This window comes from Paramisgurnus dabryanus, chromosome 7 (assembly GCF_030506205.2).
Source record: "Paramisgurnus dabryanus chromosome 7, PD_genome_1.1, whole genome shotgun sequence".
NCBI lineage: Eukaryota > Metazoa > Chordata > Actinopteri > Cypriniformes > Cobitidae > Paramisgurnus > Paramisgurnus dabryanus.
In genome coordinates, this window is record NC_133343.1 from 5,316,002 (window position 1) to 5,336,111 (window position 20,110).

The following is a 20,110-nucleotide window of genomic DNA, read 5'->3' on the forward strand; positions in this document are numbered from 1 at the left end:
GCTCTATAGTATCTAGGAATTTGACTACAGTTTACCATAGTAAATATTAAAGTAAACTACTGTATTTTTCTATGTGGACAGTTTAAATACATGGGCTTGTCTGTAAAGACTGAAGGCTCGGACTGAAAAAGGTCTTGGAGCATCCGAACCGACTGATTCACAAAGACAGTCTGTCCACCTCTCTAATGTGATAAAGGTGATTTCCCTACAGCTGTAGAGCACAAACACAGCACACACCGCTGTCTGTTCAGTGTAAATACGATTTAACAACCTTAATAATTGATGAGGGCAGAAGCTTTTGAGAGCCTTTTAGCGGCCCATAGTCTCCCTCACTCTCTCTATTAGATGGTACAGGGGGAATAGAGTGAATGCAGCTCTTTGATTGGCTACAGCTATTGCCTGGCAACGGCCACTGTAGTCCAGTCAGATACTCGGCCGGACTCTGGATCACATCATCCGTACGCTGAACTGTGTGCGCCGAGCGCCAGATCGCGTGCGTTTGTGTGCATCAGGCTGAAAAAGGTTAAAAGCTTTCTGGGTTTTGCTGGATGATGCTGGGACGTTGGCCGACCTTAGGTAGTCAAGAATCACGTCTGCAGGGGTTTACTGTTGGAGACTCAAAACCAGGGTGAGTCTTGTAGGTTTACTACCTTTGAGTTTTGCTAAATGCAATATGGATTTTATTCATATTTTATACTTTAGATTTGTCTTTAATAAGTGGCACATGAAAGAAATTTGTATTCAGGCAAATAGTTTAAAGGCAAAAGGTTTAAAGTTTGTGTGTATGTGTTATAAGCAAGGACCGCATAAAAATTCTGTTACGTTTATGCTTCAAAAAAAGCTTAATTTAAGATAAGTAAAAAATGCGTCAATTTGTTACATCTAATTCCTTACATTTTTCTCAATTTGAAAAGTTTACACTGAAAATAATTAATGTAAACTTATTTAAGTTGAGAAAAATTAAAAGAAGTTGATGCAATTGTTCTACTTTGATCCAAAAGTATTGATTTCAGTGTATTTTTCTCTGAAAATAAGTTATTACCTTACACTCTTAAAAAGTGCTAGAAAGGGTTCTTCAGGGTGATGCCATATATAGAAGAACCTTTTTTGGTTCCCTAAAGAACTTCCACTTTCAGTCCTAAAATAACTATTTTTTCTTATCTTAATTAACAGTAGAAGCTTTTAAAGGGACACTTCACTTTTTAAAAAAAAAATGCAAATTTTTCAGCTCCCCTGGAGTTAAACATTTGATTTTTACCATTTTGGAATCCATTCAGCTGATCTACGGGTCTGGCGGTACCACTTTTAGCATAGCTTAGCACAATCCATTGAATCTGATTAGACCATTAGCATCGCACTCAAAAATAACCAAAAAGTTTCAATATTTTTCCTATTTAAAACTTGATTCTTCTGTAGTTACATCGTGTACTAAGACTGACAGAAAATTTAAAGTTGCATTTTCTAGCCAGATATGGCTAGGAACTATACTCTCATTCTGGCGTAATAATCAAGGACTTTGCTGCCGTAACATGGTTATTATGCAATGATATTACGCAGCAGCCGAAAATAGTCCCCTTGGTAACTTCCAATGGCAGGGAACTATTTTTGGGCACTGCGTAATATCATTGCGCCTCCTGCAGCCATGTTACGGCAGCAAAGTCCTTGATTATTACACCAGTTTGAGAGTATAGTTCCTAGCCATATCGGCCTAGAAAATCAAAACTTTGAATTTTCTGTCGGTCTTAGTACACGATGTAACTACAGAAGAGTCAAGTTTTAAATTGAAAAAATATTTGGTTATTTTATTAGCGTGATGCTAATGGTCTAATCAGATTTAATGGATTATGCTAAGCTATGCTAAAAGTGGTACCACCAGACCTGGAGATCGGCTAAATGGATTCCAAAACGGTAAAAATAAAATGTTTAACTGTAGGGGAGCTGGAAAATGAGCATATATTCAAAAAAAGTGGAGTGTCCCTTTAAGAAACAGAAAGTTCTTAGTATGTTCTAAGCACCATGACCTTTTTTATTTTGCTACTCAAATGAATTTATTCTGTTTTGAGGATGTTTATGAAGTTTTATTAAAAATGAGACCGAAATCCTGATTCAGATTGCGCTGCATTTTGCTATATCTGATGGATGTTAATGACGGACTAAAAAGTGTGAGGTGGAAATCAGCTGTTGTGTGGTTGTGGATGTGAGATGAATGCTAAGGGCTTTCTCGTTCTCCGAGTCGGTTCTGTGCCAGGCGGTAGGAGACACCGCCTGACCTGGCGCCCGGAGAGGAAATACACTTGCACTGTGTGCTTATGTGCTGTTAATTACATAATCCTCACTGAATTGCTTAACCTATGTGAAAGCAGCCAGCTGGAAGGAAGAACAGTGTGCCACTTTTAATGTGTTTGTATGCATGTGTAGAGATGTCAGCGAAAAGTGAGTTGGCCTTTGTGTGAGTCTGAGGAAACAGGAAGGAACAGGGTATACAAAGTGTAGTTGTGTGAATGGAACAAAGCCGGTCTGAAGTCGTCAAGAACCAGAGGTAAAAAGTCTACAAACTACGATTTGTTTTAGACCAAAGATCGTCTGGGACGTTTTTGTTTATCAAAGACATTTCTGCTGACATACTGTAGTAAGGCTGCACAATATTGTTTTAAAATAATAAGTGCTATTTTGTTACCCGGGTGTTTCGATATTTTGTTTTCACATAATATATTGTGGTGAATAAAATACTGGAAAACTTGGCCAGATGACTAAATAATAAAAAAGATATTATTTATCTAAAAATGTAATTATTCATATAAAAATGTGCAGCATGAACTCTGTGCAAAATAAAACGGTAAACTTTATATTTCCAAGAACTAATAAATCAGAGTAAATTATTTCAGACAGTTATTATTCTAGTTTTCCTTTGGAATTTTTTTTTTTTGACTGATATATACCTTATTACAGTGCACATTCTCCAATGTGACTATTGTGAAAGCATACAGACAGTACATTGTGATGTTAAAATGATATATTGTGCAGCCATACTGTCCTCAACCCTCATCAGTGAAGAACGCACTCTTTTTCTGAGCTGTAGTGTGTTTGAAGCTGTAAATTTAGGTTCATTAAGATGCCCTTAATCCTCCAGGCAGCATGTGGTGAAGGATCCTGCTGGGGTTACACAAATATTCATGTACTAAAGAAGCCTAAAGGGGGTCGCACACCAGCCGCGCAACTCAGCGCCGAGTCGCATCTAGGACAACTCGGAGGTATCGTAATCCGGAAGTACATATTAAATAGCGCGAGCTTCGTCAGATAGCGTCTACTTAAAAATGCAAAATAAACCAGGGTTTCCCGCAGAAAATTTGTTAGTTAAGGTGGTAGGGTTGGGCGAGTGGGCGGGGCTGAGGGAGTGGCATGCAAAGGGGCGTATGTGTCATGATGAAAATTAAAATATTTTTATTTAAAACACTCAAATAAAACTTAATTTTGATGAAACTATGACAAAAAATGACCACATACTAGATTATTAATGAATAGGGATGTAACGATTCAATCACGATTCAATCGCGGTCCTCATTAAAAATGCCTGTCTGAAAATCGATTCTGAATCGCAAGGCTGCGATTCTTTGTTTTATGCACAGCTTGTGCCTGTATTACGGCATTTGGTCAGTAGGAAGTCCTTATCAATCTAAAATCATTATGAGTCGGAGTCGTTTATAACGTGCATTTAAGAAGGCAACAATCGTTAAACAAAATCATTCAAAATATTCTTTATTATCATGAAAATACCTGAAACAATTTGAAGAACAGCGTATAAATATTCCTGTAGACATTTCCTGGAATAGCGTTTGTAATGCTACTTCTTGTGTGGCACAAAGGGAGTTTCTGCATGAGAGCGCCCCCTGGCGTTCGGATGTGGCGGGATTTCACGGTAATTCATTCAAATGCATTCATTGAGAAAACGCGCATTTGCACGATTAATCATTAGACCTCTATTAATGAATTAAATGTTTTTAACAGATACCTCTAACAGGAATAGCTGCGTGATGAAGTGAAACTAAAGGGTTAATAAACACAAACTAAAGCAGATTTTGTAGAACGTCTGGCAAACGATGATAGATGGGGCAAAAATTGGAAAAACTGATTATTTTTCACTATTAATTACATTATCTTAAAGGAGTGTAACTACTGTAGAATGTAAATAATGCACATAAATAAAGTGAGCAAGAGCGCTTAACAATTTTATATCGAATCAACAGGCACGTGAAACCTAGCTAGCTGGTTGCTCAAACAATATAATCACCTGCTAACTAACTTTAAATTTGCAAGAACTATAGACGAATACAATAACAGGCTGGCTTGAATAACCCCAAAACATAAGTCCACTTACAGTTCTCACAGACAAGCGTTTTATCAACTGGCTATCCTCCAGACATGACGGACCACGTCTTTATCTCATTTCGGCCGTGTGGCGCGCGTGCACACTCGCGGTGTGAAGCGCATCCACGCTATTCTCCGAGATGTTTTATCAACTGGGTAGTTTTCCTCCAGATAGTGATGGTCCAGACCACGTCTTTCTCATTTCGGCCGTGTGGCACGCGTCTCCGCTCGCGGTGTGAAACGCGTACTCTCCGAGATGCACTTGACGGCCTTTTCTGCAGCTAATTTTTTTTTGGACGACCTAGTTAAGGCGGTAGGGTTTCCAAGCTTAGGCGCTGAGCTGTGCTTCGGGTGTGTGACCCCCTTAACATATATTTTATAGGGACAATATTAACATTTCCATAAAATCACTAGTACAGTGTTATATTTTTCATGTGTACGTTATCTCAAATGTTTTCAACAATATTTGAATTCAGAGAATTTGCTGTTTTAACCAGTAGAGGAGAGCGGGGTAAGTTGTCACACTATTCATAACTCCAACACTAGAGGCACTATTTCCAAAATCAAATAGCCACTTTGTGTTCACATGTGGCCGTTAGCACAATTTTCCAAATATTTGTCTTAAAAGCAAGTGTTCACATACTTTTCACACTGGAAATAGTTAAGCCCGGGTTATTCTAAACCCAGGGTTAACGTAATTGGGGGTTATCTGTTTCACGTTTCACACTGTTTGTACTTAACCAGGGGTTAAGAGATAACCCTGGGTTAATTTAAGAGATAACTTTGACATAAATTTGGGGGACAAATCTTTATTTGATATTATTCATATTAATAGTGTATTTTTACCATTTCAGTGTTGTAGTAAATTCATACAAGGTTAAAGGTAAATGTAAATTAGATTTGTTTTATTAAAAACATGGTTTTAAATAATAAGTACACAGTTCAACTTCCATGTATGATCAAAGGGACAGGACAATTTTCAGGACCAGACATTTATAAAAAAAAAGGGAAAAAGGAAAAAAAGAAAATTAAACTCTCTCATCATTTTAAGGACAGTCTATATTTATTAAATATATATCATTATGGGATTATTGGATCAAATTAAATGATTAGGGGTCTGCAAAAGCAAGGGACAAGCATTTCCACCTTTTTTTGTAGAATGACCCAAAATTTTTTAAATAAATCTCAATTATGTGCTACTAAAAAACTTAAAATAGTATTGTTTGCATAACCAATTTAAATATTTTGAACCATTTTGATTCAACTTGCACTGCAGCATTTTTCACAATGTAGTTTTTACTGTGTCGTGTCCATGTAAAGCACTTTGAATTACCTCTTTGTATGAAATGTGCTAATAAACTTGCCTTACCTAGTTCACATTGGGTCATAACAGGAAGTTTGCTTAATGCAGAGGTAGAAACGTGTAGTGCACATCGTTTTGTTGTTGCTTTTGTCAAGCCACACTGTAAGCTTACATTATAAAACTTTATTTACATCATCACCGAAACTTGATTTTTAAGTCCTGTCAGATCGATTCCTATGAACTCCCATCACACTTTTTAATAACATCATCAAGCTGGGGCCGTTATTGTTGTTTAGCGACAATATTAGTTTAGTGGTGAAAATTACATATTATGCCTTTAAAGGGTAAAAGCACCACTTTTCACTTAATTAAGAAATATATATATTTTCTGAAAACTATTTTTAATGTCTCATGCAATTTTATTTAGCAGACACTTTCATCCAAAGCCCCTTACAGTGTTTTCCAATGTATGCATTTAACCAGCAGCCATAAATCCTGGGGATCATCACACCCATAGCTTTTCGCAAAGTTTCATTTGATGCAAAAACACTTAAGTCATTGATCACTGGATTTGTTTTGTGCTGATAACATCATCCACACAGAATGAATAAATCGGCCATTTTAAGATGCTGTGAAACAGCTGCATGCATTTGCAGGTGCATGATGATATGTGTGTTTGAACTGTAGGTGAGTTCTGACGGGTATCTGTGAATCTCATTCATCGTGTGCTGCATGCATCATCTCGTCACACATCACCATGGCGACAAGAAGGGAAAAAGAATAAGAAAACATGAATATTCATATTGTTGCCAAGGCGCAAACGGCTTGAATCTGATTGGTGGAGCTGGGGTTTTTACTACAAAGCTTTTGCATTGATGTTTACCTGTGAAATGAATTGTGGTGATGTTGTGTGTCTTGCAGAAATACAGACAGTGTATGGCAGCGCTTCTGGCCCCGCCGTATGGAGCGATGGATAGCGGAACAGCTAATGACAGTGAGTAATGCGCACAAACATACAAGATATGGTTACATATGACATCATGATTCTTTCTCAGCTATTTCTTTCTGGTTCATACAGGAATGCTAGACAAGGACAACACAGACACACTCAATTTTATGTCCAAAAACCTCAACAAGGTATGATTTTCTGATTTCCAGTCATCTGTACTGTCATCATGACTAACATCTGATGTAATTGACAGTAAAAAAATTATGAGACCACTCCAGTTTTCATCCTTTCTTCATGTATTGTGACCATTTCAGTCTAGTGTCTGTATAATTCCAACAAAAGCAAAACTCGGGAGTGACAAAGTCACCCAGCATCAATGTAAAAGACAAATTCTCAAGTCTACAAGATCCAATTCATTCTTGTTTTGTAAATGAATGTTCTTCTAAAACTTCTAAAATATTCTAACTTCTAAAATATTTTTTTACCAACCATGCATAAACATAATTTACATCAAATACAAACATGTATATACATGTTATTCACATATTATTGTAGCACAGTTTGTGCTGAATGCAGTGTTTTGTGATATTAGCAACTGAAAAAAAAACTAATGTAAGAATATGTCAAAACGTCTACAGGGGCCCTAAAACACCCCAGACCCCAGAGGGTTAAAAATGAATATAACCTTGTTTTCCTACAGGATTCAAAATCTGAAAACATTGCATCTTTTTGTTAGTTTGTCCGGTTAAATTTTTCTGCAAAATTAAACATTATTTAAATTAGGAATTTGTCCGAAATTTTAACAGTAGTGTACAGAATGAGACAAAAAATGATCGTTTTATCTACCGATAAAGAGTAAATAAAAAAACTGAATAAATATTAAAGTTGTTTTTTAATTATTTCCACGGTAGTATTGTGAGCCAGAATATTTGTATTGCAAAAAATAAATTAATTTATATTGTTTTAATGAGATTTTAGCCAGTTTGAATTTATCTGCATTATTTGGATCATATAGAATACAAAAGTGTAATTATGCCCAAATATTGTACCTCAATTTTATAATCCCCCTTTTTACGGTCTATATGATCAACTTTGTTATGAGACAAAGAAGTAGTCATAGGCGGAGTTTTACATTTATGCTTGGAGGGGCACCTACTGGCAAACAAGGGTACTGCAATACTTTAGATTAGAAGGAGAGTATGGCTTTATGGTTTTTAACTCTTTCCCCACCATTGACGAGCTATCTCTTCATTTAAAAGAAAACATTTCCCTGCCAATGACGCTTCCCTGGCGAGTTTTTACAGTAATCTTTAATTCCGCTACTATCCACTAGATGGCGCTCTTACCCAATTTATAAAAAACTGAAGCATCAGCTAATTCTCCACCTTGTAAACTCTGTGTATGTTTTGATCTTCATTCTGAATCTGATTTCTAACAAAAGTTCTTTACAAAAATGCAATTATTTCAGCTTTTTGCTCAAAATTTTGTATTTTTGAAGAAACCTACCCATATTCGAGAGGATTTAACTCTTTCACCGCCAGCGTTTTTAAAAAAAAAGTTGCCAGCCAGCGCCAGCGTTTTTCATGATTTTCACAAAAGTTTAATGTGTTCCAGAAAATGTTCTTCTTCAAATATATAAACATACCAAATGAAAGAACAGACCCTCTGCTTTCAAACAAAAAAAACAGGTTCATCCTACCTTCAGTAGTTCTTTTGTAATCAGCTTTTGAATATGGGTAGGTTTCTGCGAAAACACCACATTTTGAGCAAAAAGCAGAGATAAATCCATTTTTGTGACTGACTTTTCATAGAGATCCCATTCAGAGCGATCTTTAAAACAGACACGGACATGCAGCCGCTTGCCATAGGGCAATACTTCCGGGTTTAAAAAGTTGTGGAAGGGCGCCACGTGGTGGATAATAGCGGTATTGCGGAAAGACGGAAAATCTCGTCATTGGAAGGGAAGCGTTTTCTCTTGATTGACGAGATATCTCGTCAATAGCGGCGAAAGAGTTAAAAAGAGAACAAATTAAGATAGGATGAAACTTTTTTCTGTTTTGTTTGTTAATTGTTTGTTTAAAAGCAGAGTGTCTGTTCTTTCATTTTAAATATATTGTAAGACAATTTTCCTGAAAGGCATTTTTTTTAATTTTGTAAAAAGTAAAATATGGTTTAAATGAAGTAAAACTATTTTAGCTCAGTCTACCTTTTAAAATATTAAGATTAGACAAGTAAAATATTAATTCTGTTTCATTAATAAAATAATAATTGGTACTGGACTTGGGGCAGTGCCCCCCTGACCCCCCCCCCATCTCTATACATTTTTACAGATTTTTTTATCTAAGCACAAAGCATGAATATATTGACTGTGAATAATGTGTTGCAGTACCCCCTAGCATTTTTTATATTTTTTGCACTTATCTTAAACCCTGTAACAATAAAGCAATTTATTAATACAATATATATTCTAATTCATTCTAATATAATTGTAATTCTAAATTGGTTTTGAGTTTTTGATTTTCTGTATTTTGTTTATTTACTATATTTTGCCTTCTGTAAAACTGCTTTGGAACAATGTAAACTGTGAATTGTAAATTGAATTAAATTGAATCGAACCAAATTGAAGCAAAAGACTTTGAACGTAGAAGCACTGACGCAAAACACGTTTTTAAAGAGAAATGTCATTCATCAGCGAACTGTTTGTTTTGATGATAATTTGATAGTAATTCTCATTTGCATGCACATAACTCAAGACTGCAGGCTGTCCTCACCTGTTCACACAACATTATGTATTCACTGAATTTAAAACACCATCTGCTGACAGAAGCTCTTTAATCTTATTTACACCGGCAAATTGATTGAAGGCGTCGTATCACAATGAACGGGTGTTGCATGCTGTTTAACATATAACTGTTTGTTGTCGCTCTCTTTGTCTCTCTGTTTTGCATCTTACTTTAGGTTCCAACAGAAAAGATTCTGAGGGCAGAAAAGGTCTTGCGTAATGCTATCCTGGCCCGGGCTCCTCACATGATCAGAGACAGAAAATATCATCTGAAAACGTACAGGTGCGTGTGAGCGTGCGTGTTGCTTACTGTATTATAACAAATTAGATCTTATGCGACAATTTATTCATTTACCTTGTATAGACTACGCTTAATATTTACTTCATTGATAACACACGATTTGTGTTTGTGTTTACAGGCAGTGTTGTGTTGGCACTGAGCTGGTGGACTGGCTACTTCAGCAGAGCTCATGTGTGCACAGTCGAGGTCATGCTGTGGGAATGTGGCAGGTGCTTCTGGAGGAAGGGGTCCTAAACCACGGTACACAACAAACACTCCTGTCTCAAGCTCTTTAAACAACAAAATGATATCATACTCATCCCTTATCTGTCATTTCTTTCATGCGGACAGTCGACCACGAGCTGAACTTTCAGGATAAATACCTCTTTTACCGTTTCCTTGATGATGAGGAGGAGGATGCGGTGTTGCCTAGCGACGATGAGAAACGCGAAGCTGAAGAGGAGCTGCAGGAGACTCTCCTCTTCCTCTCTCAGATCGGTCCTGATGCGCACATGCGAATGATCCTCAGGAAAACGTGAGTGACCAAGAGCGCCCCCTGCAGTGCATCAGATTTAGGATGTTTACTTAAATGTACAAATTTGTCGTTTACTCTTCCTGAATTGTTATTTTCTTTATTTCTAAACTTTTAAAAATAAAGGTGCATAAAAATTAAGGCATCGTCTTGTAATAAATGTAATATCACACGTGTCTCATACAATCAGATTCAAAGACTGGAACTGTCTAATCTTTAATATTTAACATCCCTCTGTCAATCTCGTAATATTTTTGTTTTCTTCAGGCCAGGTCAAAGAACCGCTGAAGATCTGGAGATCATTTACGACGAACTGCTGCATATCAAAGCTCTCTCTCATCTCTCAAACACTGTAAGATCATTACAAATTTTGTCTGCATCAGTCTGCATGTTTACCATGTTTACCGACACAATGTCTCATGTGTGCTGATATAAATGTGAGCTGTGAATGTGCTGCCCCCTGCAGGTGAAGAGAGAGCTCGCTGGTGTCCTTATCTTCGAGTCACACGCCAAAGCAGGCACTGTCTGTAGGTTTGAATGTCTCTTTAAGAAAGTTTACAAATATGATTTGTAAGATTTATGACCAAACCTTGTAATTTTGGGTTGTTTTGGTTTGGCGCTGTTACTTAGATGTATCACTGACAGGGGGACCCTCGGATTTGTGGGTGGCTAATATGAATATTCTTTTCCTATTATCGAAAGCTCTGTACATACAGGTACTGATCATATAATTAGAATATCATCAAAAATTTGTTTTATTTCACTAATTCCATTCAAAAAGTGAAACTTGTATATTATGTTTATTCATTACACACAGACTGATATATTTCAAATGTTTCTTTCTTTTAATTTTGATGATTATAACTGACAACCATGGAAAATCCCAAATTCAGTATCTCAAGGGTGCGGTTATCCCTATTGCTTGTACACTTTTTTCTACCACATCTTTTCCTTCCCTTCGCCTCTCTATTAACGTGCTTGGACACAGAGCTCTGTGTACAGCCAGCCTCTTTTGCATTGACCTCTTGTGTTTTGCCCTCCTTGTGCAAGGTGTTAATGGTCATCTTTTGGACACCTGTCAATTCAGCAGTCTTCCCCATGATTGAGCCTATAAAACTAGACTGAGCGACTATTAAAAGGCCTTTGCAGATGTTTTGAGTTTATAAGCTTAATACAGTGTGGCACCAGGTGTCTTTAATATTGAACCTTTTCACAATATTTTAATTTTCTGAGATACTGAATTTGGGATTTTCCTTAGTTGTCAGTTATAATTATCAAAATTAAAACAAATAAAAATTTTGAAATATTTCAACCTGTTTGTAAAGATTGAATATAATATACAAGTTTCACTTTTTGAATGGAATAAGTGAAATAAATCAACTGTTTGATGTTATTCTTATTATATGACCAGCACCTATATTTATTATGGATCTCAGTGTTTATATTGTAAAATGTGAAAAATATTTTGCATTTCTAAATACATAACGTCATGCTCTGAGTATGCTTGTTTTCTGTCTCTCAGTGTTTAATCAGGGGGAGGAAGGCACGTCTTGGTACATTATCCAGAAGGGATCTGTTAATGTTGTTATCTACGGCAAGGTGACGTGCATGAGCTTACATAGTGGACTTGCAACATGGGTTGGGTTCATCCCTTTTTAACCCAACCCAGACAGCAGATGACTCTAGGCCAGATCTGCACTGGAGCTGCTGACTTGGGGTGGATCCGGTGCGGATCCGACTCAAAGTCGACTGCAGTCAGGGTTCAAATTTTTGACTGGGTTGAAAGTAACCCATGATTTTTCAGAGTGTTCTTTATTAAATTTGGTTTGATATTTTGTCTTTATTTAATGTAATGGCGTTTATATATTTGTATGTGTGCATAAAGTCTAAATCTTTTTAATGACAGAAAACAATAAAATTCGAATAACATTGCAATATTTACAATGACAATAACTGTTGTGGTCTTTCTATTATACTGTATAATATATATTTTGCAGATACTGTAACGTTTTTTAGAGTTTGTCATACTGACCCCACCTGTCTGTGTTTAGGGTGTAGTATGCACACTGCATGAAGGAGATGATTTTGGCAAACTGGCCTTGGTGAACGACGCCCCTCGCGCTGCTTCCATCGTCCTGAGAGAGGACAACTGTCACTTCCTGAGAGTGGACAAAGAAGACTTTAACCGTATACTCAGGGTACACATACATACACAAAATGTCTTACTCCACTTAGCACTTTAGTCATAATATAGTTTACATTTAGGTTTCGCATCACTGCATCTGTATGGAGGGCGAAAAATGACTTAAAGGCGGAGTCCATGATGTTTGAAAGCCAGTGTTGATATTTGAAATCGCCTAAACAAACACGCCCCTACCCCAATAGAATCTGGACCTTCTGTTGATAGACCCGCCCCACACATACGCAACCCGGCATTTGATTTGATTTGATTGGCTATAAGTGTGTTTTGGTAGTCGGCCCGTCTCCTTTTCCAAACCGTTTTTAAGTGTATATAACTAAATAAATAAATACATATATGCAGGAATAAATAAATAAATGTAGAAATACATAAATAAATAAAGGAATAAATACATAAATGCAGGAATAAATATGTAATTAATGAAATGCAAAATAAATAAATGTAGAAATACAGAAATAAATAAAGGAATAAATACATAAATGCAGGAATGCAGGAATAAATATGTAATTAATTAAATGCAAAAATAAATAAATGTAGAAATACAGAAATAAATAAATGTAGAAAAACAGAAATAAATATATGAATAAATACAGATATGCAGAAATAAATAAGTAATTAATTAAATTCAAAATAAATAAATGTAGAAATACATAAATAAATGCAGGAATAAATAAATAAATGCAGGAATAAATAAGTAATTAATTAAATGCAAAAATAAATAAATGTAGAAATTCAGAAATAAATAAATGAATAAATAAATGTAGAAATACAAAAATAAATATATGAATAAATACATAAATGCAGAAATAAATAAGTAATTAATTACATGGAGAAATAAATGCAGACATAAATAAATAAATATTTAACTTTGTCAAATGTATCAACTTTTAATTTTATTATTTTTGCACCACTACATTTATTTCTACATTTATTTATTGTTTAATTCTTGCATTTATGTATTTATATACACTTAAGTCATTTTTCGTCCTCCATACATCTGCATTATAAGGCCATTTTTTGTTAACAAAATGCAGAATGTTTACTTTTAGTGATTTTGTCTTTGTGTGTGTGTAGGACGTTGAAGCAAACACAGTACGTCTGAAGGAACATGATCAGGATGTTCTGGTGTTGCAAAAGAGTCTTCGGCCCTCCAGCCATGGAAACATCCCCGTCCATTTCAAGTATTTATATGTCTCAGTTCATCCTTAAATTTCTTTGCGAGCCAATTCATCCACCTTTGGATTAAACTGATTTTCTACGTCTGTGTGTGTCACGCAGGTACACTGTGATGTCTGGCGCTCCAGAGAAGATCCTGGAGCATCTACTGGAGACAATGCGACTGGACATTCATTTCTCTGAACCAGGTACTGTGACTTAACTTAATTAAATACCTCAAATTGTTTAATACCCCTTAATATATTTTTAAATTAATGTTTTTATTCCCACAGATCCGGCCCTTGATGACTTTGTGCTAATGCACTGTGTCTTCATGCCCCAAAGCCAGCTGTGCCCTGCCCTCCTCGCCCAATATCCTACTAATCAGTCTGTCTGTCAATAAATCAGTCAGTTTTGTGCAGTAGAATGTAAAATTGTTTTTACCTAGGCATAGATGAATAATAAGAAATCTGTTCATGGTAATGACATATCGTGAGCCTCAAAGACGACTTCTTATGCAAACCTCTTCTTTGGCACCTTTAAAATCTGAACCTGCATCTTTTCTCTTACTGTTGTATTCCAAGTGCACTTGTTCCTTAGCATGTGTGCACTTACCACTCTCAGGCATCTCAAGGCTCAGAGCAGGAGCGTCTAGACTACGCCGTAGCCACCAAGAGACGGGTGCTCAGTCTGGCCCTGCGCTGGGCTACCCCGCAGGGCCACCATCTGCTGGAAGATGATACAGCGCTCAGCTTTCTGGAGGTCAGAAACACATGCAAACAGACAGACGCCAGCATGTCCTCGCTTATCGCCTGTCTACATTGACACGGCAGATTCACAGGATTGTTTAGTTCATAAAATCATCTTAAAAAATGTATATCCTTGATATCTTTAATACGGACTGAGTAAGGTCATGTCAAATATTGAAATTAATGAAACATTCCAAATTTCATCATTAGATTATGAAATCTCGAGCTAGATTTCACAGACAGGGTCACATATGTGGTTGTATGTTTGTGCAGGAGCTGCATGGGTTCGTATCTAATGACGCAAGAGTTTTGCGTCCCCTGAAGGAGCTTCTGCCCGAGCTGGAGAGGATCGTAAAGCAGTAGTAAGTTTTTTGGCTGTGAAATCATCTTTAAAATGCATTAAATTTATGCATGTCATCATGTCACTCTTTTTCTTTTTCTCAGTCCAGATGATGCGAGAACATCTCAAAAAAAGGTAATTCAGCTCGGCTTTTTATTAAAGTTATTTATCACAGATGCCTGGAAGGAACATGGATTGTGATGAATTGGTTTAGGCAGAGCATAGAGACGTTTGCTTCGATTGATGTTATTGTTTGACATCCCATTTATGATTTTTTTTTGTTTAATCTCTCAGCATAAAGTTCTCCTGCGACAGTTCAGCTCTGGGGAAGAAAGGCTTGCGAAAAAGCAACCAATCAGGAGCTTTGATGACAGTAAGGATCTGTACTGTACATAACCGCATCAATCAATAGTTTAAAAAAATTAAATAACTTAAGCATTAACCCTTAACTATTTTTAGTATTAGTATTTTTCAGTTTCTTTATTATCAAGATTATAATAAGAAATTATCCAGATACCTGTACCCTGACTATTCCGACTATTCCCTATCTCTTAATCTTTGTTTTATATGTGTATGTTAATCTTATTTTTTGTTTGTATGTGTGTGTAGTACTCTTGAAGGTTTACTGCAGCGATCACACTTACACCACCATCCGTGTTCCTGTGCTGGCCACGGGTAGAGAGGTCATCGCGGCAGTGGCGGATAAACTGGGATCCACGGAAGAGCTGCTCTTGATAAACCTCAGCGCGTCTGGAGGTGATCCACACGCATCCTAAAACACATGCAAAAGGAGTAAATATTAGTTGCCTTTAGAGATGCCACACAAATAAATATATTGTACCAAACTTTGGTGTTTTGTTGCTCTAGCAACATTTAGTTTGTTTTAAATCAGATTTATTTCTGTAATTTATGGCCAATCTCTCCTACTGATTGCAAATATGAGATCTTGGTTTTACATTTTTATTTATTTATTTATTTGTTAATGGTCAGGTCTTGGCTCTGTCTGGTCCTGCTTTGATTTTGGTTTGGGTAACGACATACTCTGGTCTTGGTCTCAGTTTAGATGCATGGTAAAAAATAAAAAAATCCGCAAAAAACTGTAAAATTACGACAGCTGGGGTGCCGGAGATATACCATGAAATAACAGGCACAATAAATTACAGAAGTTTTTTCAGAATACAATTCAATACATTTTCTTCTGTAATTTTACATGGTTTAAAGTACAACACATGTAAATTCTATATTAGTTTAAAGTTTATGTAGTCTGAATGTATAAGATTGTAAACAAAGTTATTCAAACCTTTTCTGGCTCTCTCGCACTTATTTTTGTACAGAAAAGCAGATTTTAAAGCCCAATGATGTATCAGTGTTCCAGTCACTGGGAGTGAATGGACGATTGTTTGTCTGCTCGAGAGAACAGATAGACTTACTGGTAAGATCAAATTTACACTGAGTTGGACACATATTAAAAACATGTGACCCTGGACCACAAAACCATTCATAAGTCGCACGGGTATATTTGTAGCAATAGCCAACAATAAATTGTTTGGGTCAAAATTATAATTTTTTAAGGATATCATTAAGATATTAACTCATTCCCCAGTAGCCATTTTTCGAAAGGTTGCCCACCAGCATTACGCAAAATGCATTCCAGGAAAATTTTCTTCTAAAAATATATAAACAAATAAATATATCAAATGAAAGGACAGACCCCTTGCTTTCAAACAAACAATAAACAAACAAAAAAAAATATTCTATATTTTTTCTCTGCTTATAAACTCTTAAAAATTGTTTTTTTTTTAAAACTGAAATAATTGCATTTTTGTGAAGGACTTTTGTTAGAAATCAGATTCAGAATGATTATCAAAACATACACAGAGTTTAAAATTAATAAATAACGTTTTGGCTTCAGTTTTTTCATAAATTAGGTAAGAGCGCCATCTAGTGGTATTGCAGATTAACAAAAAAATCATCAGGAACACTTTTTTATGCAAATGTTTTCTCTTAATTGACAAGATTACTTGTCAATGGCTAAGAAAGAGTTAAGTATAGATCATGTTCCACGAAGATATTTTGTACATTTCTTACCATAAATATGTCTAAAAAAAATTATTTATCATACTTTGTGTTGTTAAGGACTTAGCAATTTTCTCAATATTTGGATTTTCTGCACCTTCAAATTCCAGGTTTTCTAATAGTTGTATCTCAGCCAAATGTTGTCGTATCTTAACAAACCATATATCAAGATACATAAATTATAGGGTTTGTATTTATGTGCATATAGACTCCTCTTCCAGAGCAGGAGGGTCCATCTACCGGGTCTATGTCCAGTTTTGAGCTGATGAGCTCTAAAGATCTGGCTTTCCAGATGACCCAGTACGATTGGGAGCTATTCAGCTGTGTGCATGAGGTAGGCGCATGCACGCTTATATCTAATATGCACATGAGATTGCGAACCCACAGCTTAACTTGTAACTTGTGTTTGCAGTACGAGCTTGTGTATCACACGTTCGGCCGTCAGGCGTACAGACGCTCCACAGCGAATCTGGAGCTGTTCCTGAAACGCTTCAATCAGGTTCAGTTATGGGTCGTCACTGAGGTTTGTCTGTGTGGAACCTTAAGCAAACGCGTTCAACTGCTCAAGAAGTTTATCAAGATTGCCGCCCAGTGAGCTCTCCACCGCACAAACTCACCTGAGCACCTGATGAATAAGATATGATGTCATTTATTGATGCGCAGGCTGCATTAACAAATAGTTTGTTTCCGCAGCTGTAGAGAGTTTAGGAATCTAAACTCTTTCTTCGCCATTATCATGGGCATGTGCAACCCAGCTGTCAGCCGGCTCAGCCAAACATGGGAGGTCAGTGCGACGCAATATATATACATACATATACGCAAATTGATGTATATTTGATATGCATATTGTATTTCTTCCATTGTGTTAGAAATTGCCCAGTAAATTTAAGAAGTTCTACGCAGAGTTTGAGAGTTTGTTGGTGAGTCTGTTTCAAAGATTTTGCATTTCCACATAACAGTGCATAACTTTAAGTAGGTTCTCTTGAAAGAAATGCAATATAATACACATAACTATATTATTAGTGGTGTATTTTATTACCTTAGAACAGGGTTCCCCAAATCTTACAATGGATGGCATCAAAATGTACAAGCATCCAACTACGCGCAAATATCGTGTTTTTGCCACGTCTACCGCGTCTGGTGTGAACGCACAGTTAAAAGATGATGTAACCAGGTCATCAAAAAAAATTGGATACAGGAAACAAATCGGAATTGTACATCAAGATTTGCAGTGTAAATTCAGCCAAAGTTTCACGTGTGCCTCGGTATTATATAAGCGGCCTTGGGTCTTGGGTAATTTAAAATGAATGTGTTTTTGCCGAACGGATCTGAGAAGACCACTATTTTGCGTTTGTGCATCGAGTCCTTTACAAACCTTTATGCACATTGATTGCATCCCAAAAAGGAATTTAATCATTTATTAAATGTTTTAAACAAAAATATATTTTGCTTTTAAGATGTTTGTTAATTGTATGTTTATTGTCTGCGCTTCCAGGACCCATCCAGAAATCACCGCGCATACCGCCTCACTGTGGCTAAAATGGAGCCGCCAATCATTCCGTTTATGCCACTCCTCATTAAAGGTATGGGTGTGGCCTATTCTGAATGGTTGTCAAAAGTATTGTAATATAATATTGATAAATAAACTATAATAAATTCACAGTTAAGTATGCTCTCTTATCAGATATGACATTTACTAATGAGGGGAACAGGACCTTCATCGATGGCCTGGTGAACTTTGAGAAGATGGTGAGGTTTTTGCTTTGATCTGAGACCTCTGATCAGAACAAATGTGTTGGATGAGAGATTGTCTGAGCTAGAACATTGTGTTGATATATTGTTTTCTCCACAGAGATTGATTGCTAACACAGTCCGGGCGGTAAAGCACTGCAGGAGTCAACCCTTCAGTAAGTCAGATAAGCACCTGTCTGTTGTGTCTTTACAGTCCGAAACTGATATCTCATAGCGAGCCTAAGTTGAGCATTTACAACAAAATAACTGTCCAGATGAAGAAGAATAAGGGTAGGGAGTCTCAAGGTAGTATGGGTCTGCCTTACATGTTATGTCCTTTGGCAAATATATTCTGGGTAACTTCAATATGGGTGAAAAGATGATAAAAATATGAAATACTTTAACTATTTTTTCTCTTTTGACTTTCATAAGATGCTGAAGCATCTCCAGCGAGTAAGAATCCACATGAAGTGAGGAATTACGTGCGACAGTTAAACGTGATTGACAACCAGAGAAGCTTATCACAGATGTCCTTCAGACTGGAGCCAAGGCGGGGCTAAAGACCAATGCTCTCTGTCTCTCTCTCTCTCTCTCTCTCTCTCTCTCTCTCTCTCTCTCTCTCTCTCTCTCTCTCTCTCTCTCTTTCTCTCTCTCCCAGTGTATATCCAGTTTACAACATCAAACTCGATTAAACCTTGCATCTGTCAGCTGCCAGGGCAGTTGAATGATGACTGTATGTGCTATCACTGCCAACTGAATCATATGTTAAGATGCATTCTCATGTGTATGCTTGATTGTGTGCCTGTATGATTTGCATGTTAAAGACTTGATCTGAAGGTCAGTTTGGCTTTGATAGCAAGCATTTGAGCATCCATAAGATGAATGCACTTGTAAGAGTTTGTGTTCTTCAATCAGATAACGTGAGGCTCTTCATCTTGTTCAGTGTCTCTTGTGATAAAGCGTTTCATGACACTGTAAACATGCTGCCTCTGTATTTCTATAAACCTGAACAATCCTACAAATATCATTAAAGTATAGTGCAAGCCACATGTGATTCATACAGATAGCAAAGACACAACAAGGTGTCGTTCGCCACAAAAAACCTCCAAAGCCTCAGTGTCATTAGTATGTTATTTTACGTCTGTCATAAATGTCAGTATTCTGGCTCAAGGACTATTTTATACCACCGGTTAAATTGTGTGCTAGTAACTTACCTCCTGCCATAGCCTGTAGCATTATTGATGTCATTTTGTATATTGAGTTATATTTGTATATTTTGGAGCCATTTTGATAAGTTATCATAATTGGTCTCACATGGCCTATACTGTATGTTTGTTCTCATCCCGCCTTTTGGAAAAGTGAGACGCTCTCTGTGTAGGACACTAATTTTCTTTTAGGAAAATGCCTACGCCTACCTTGTAAATAGTATAAGCTAAATAAATGTATTGTTGAACACTTTATGTTGCCGTGATTTGACTAAAGAGTAATAAGTTCATGTTTTAAAATATGAACATTAACTTACACATTTCTTAAATAAAATTATTATAATTATATATTTAATTTAAATAAACATATTATGTAAATGTGTGTACTCCTAACAAGTTGAATATGCCAATCTACATATATGTTATATAGACAGATAGAGGAT

The 20,110-nt window shown here is 36.4% G+C and overlaps 1 protein-coding gene across 4 annotated transcripts in view; it reads left to right on the top strand.

Annotated features, from left to right (window-relative positions):
* LOC135741623 (rap guanine nucleotide exchange factor 4-like) overlaps nucleotides 1-19,917 on the top strand; it is a 42,182-nt gene extending 22,265 nt beyond the window's left edge. The window contains exons 1-27 of one of the 4 annotated variants that reach the window (XM_073815331.1): nucleotides 349-637; nucleotides 6,590-6,662; nucleotides 6,747-6,805; nucleotides 9,576-9,682; nucleotides 9,819-9,940; nucleotides 10,031-10,214; nucleotides 10,479-10,563; nucleotides 10,678-10,738; nucleotides 11,734-11,810; nucleotides 12,263-12,409; nucleotides 13,486-13,592; nucleotides 13,690-13,775; nucleotides 13,860-13,938; nucleotides 14,178-14,328; nucleotides 14,589-14,677; nucleotides 14,760-14,790; nucleotides 14,950-15,028; nucleotides 15,265-15,411; nucleotides 15,990-16,087; nucleotides 16,940-17,065; nucleotides 17,144-17,322; nucleotides 17,425-17,515; nucleotides 17,601-17,651; nucleotides 18,227-18,314; nucleotides 18,416-18,480; nucleotides 18,584-18,638; nucleotides 18,895-19,917. In XM_073815331.1, coding sequence (XP_073671432.1) covers nucleotides 6,605-6,662; nucleotides 6,747-6,805; nucleotides 9,576-9,682; nucleotides 9,819-9,940; nucleotides 10,031-10,214; nucleotides 10,479-10,563; nucleotides 10,678-10,738; nucleotides 11,734-11,810; nucleotides 12,263-12,409; nucleotides 13,486-13,592; nucleotides 13,690-13,775; nucleotides 13,860-13,938; nucleotides 14,178-14,328; nucleotides 14,589-14,677; nucleotides 14,760-14,790; nucleotides 14,950-15,028; nucleotides 15,265-15,411; nucleotides 15,990-16,087; nucleotides 16,940-17,065; nucleotides 17,144-17,322; nucleotides 17,425-17,515; nucleotides 17,601-17,651; nucleotides 18,227-18,314; nucleotides 18,416-18,480; nucleotides 18,584-18,638; nucleotides 18,895-19,022 — 2,550 coding nt within the window. In that variant the 5' untranslated portion in view covers nucleotides 349-637; nucleotides 6,590-6,604 and the 3' untranslated portion in view covers nucleotides 19,023-19,917. Of the gene's footprint in view, nucleotides 1-348; nucleotides 638-2,388; nucleotides 2,540-6,589; nucleotides 6,663-6,746; nucleotides 6,806-9,575; nucleotides 9,683-9,818; nucleotides 9,941-10,030; nucleotides 10,215-10,478; nucleotides 10,564-10,677; nucleotides 10,739-11,733; nucleotides 11,811-12,262; nucleotides 12,410-13,485; nucleotides 13,593-13,689; nucleotides 13,776-13,859; nucleotides 13,939-14,177; nucleotides 14,329-14,588; nucleotides 14,678-14,759; nucleotides 14,791-14,949; nucleotides 15,029-15,264; nucleotides 15,412-15,989; nucleotides 16,088-16,939; nucleotides 17,066-17,143; nucleotides 17,323-17,424; nucleotides 17,516-17,600; nucleotides 17,652-18,226; nucleotides 18,315-18,415; nucleotides 18,481-18,583; nucleotides 18,639-18,894 lie in introns of those variants that run through there. The other 3 variants (XM_065260334.2, XM_065260335.2, XM_065260333.2) reach the window with 3 other exon arrangements.
* The last annotated feature ends 193 nt before the right edge of the window (nucleotides 19,918-20,110 follow it).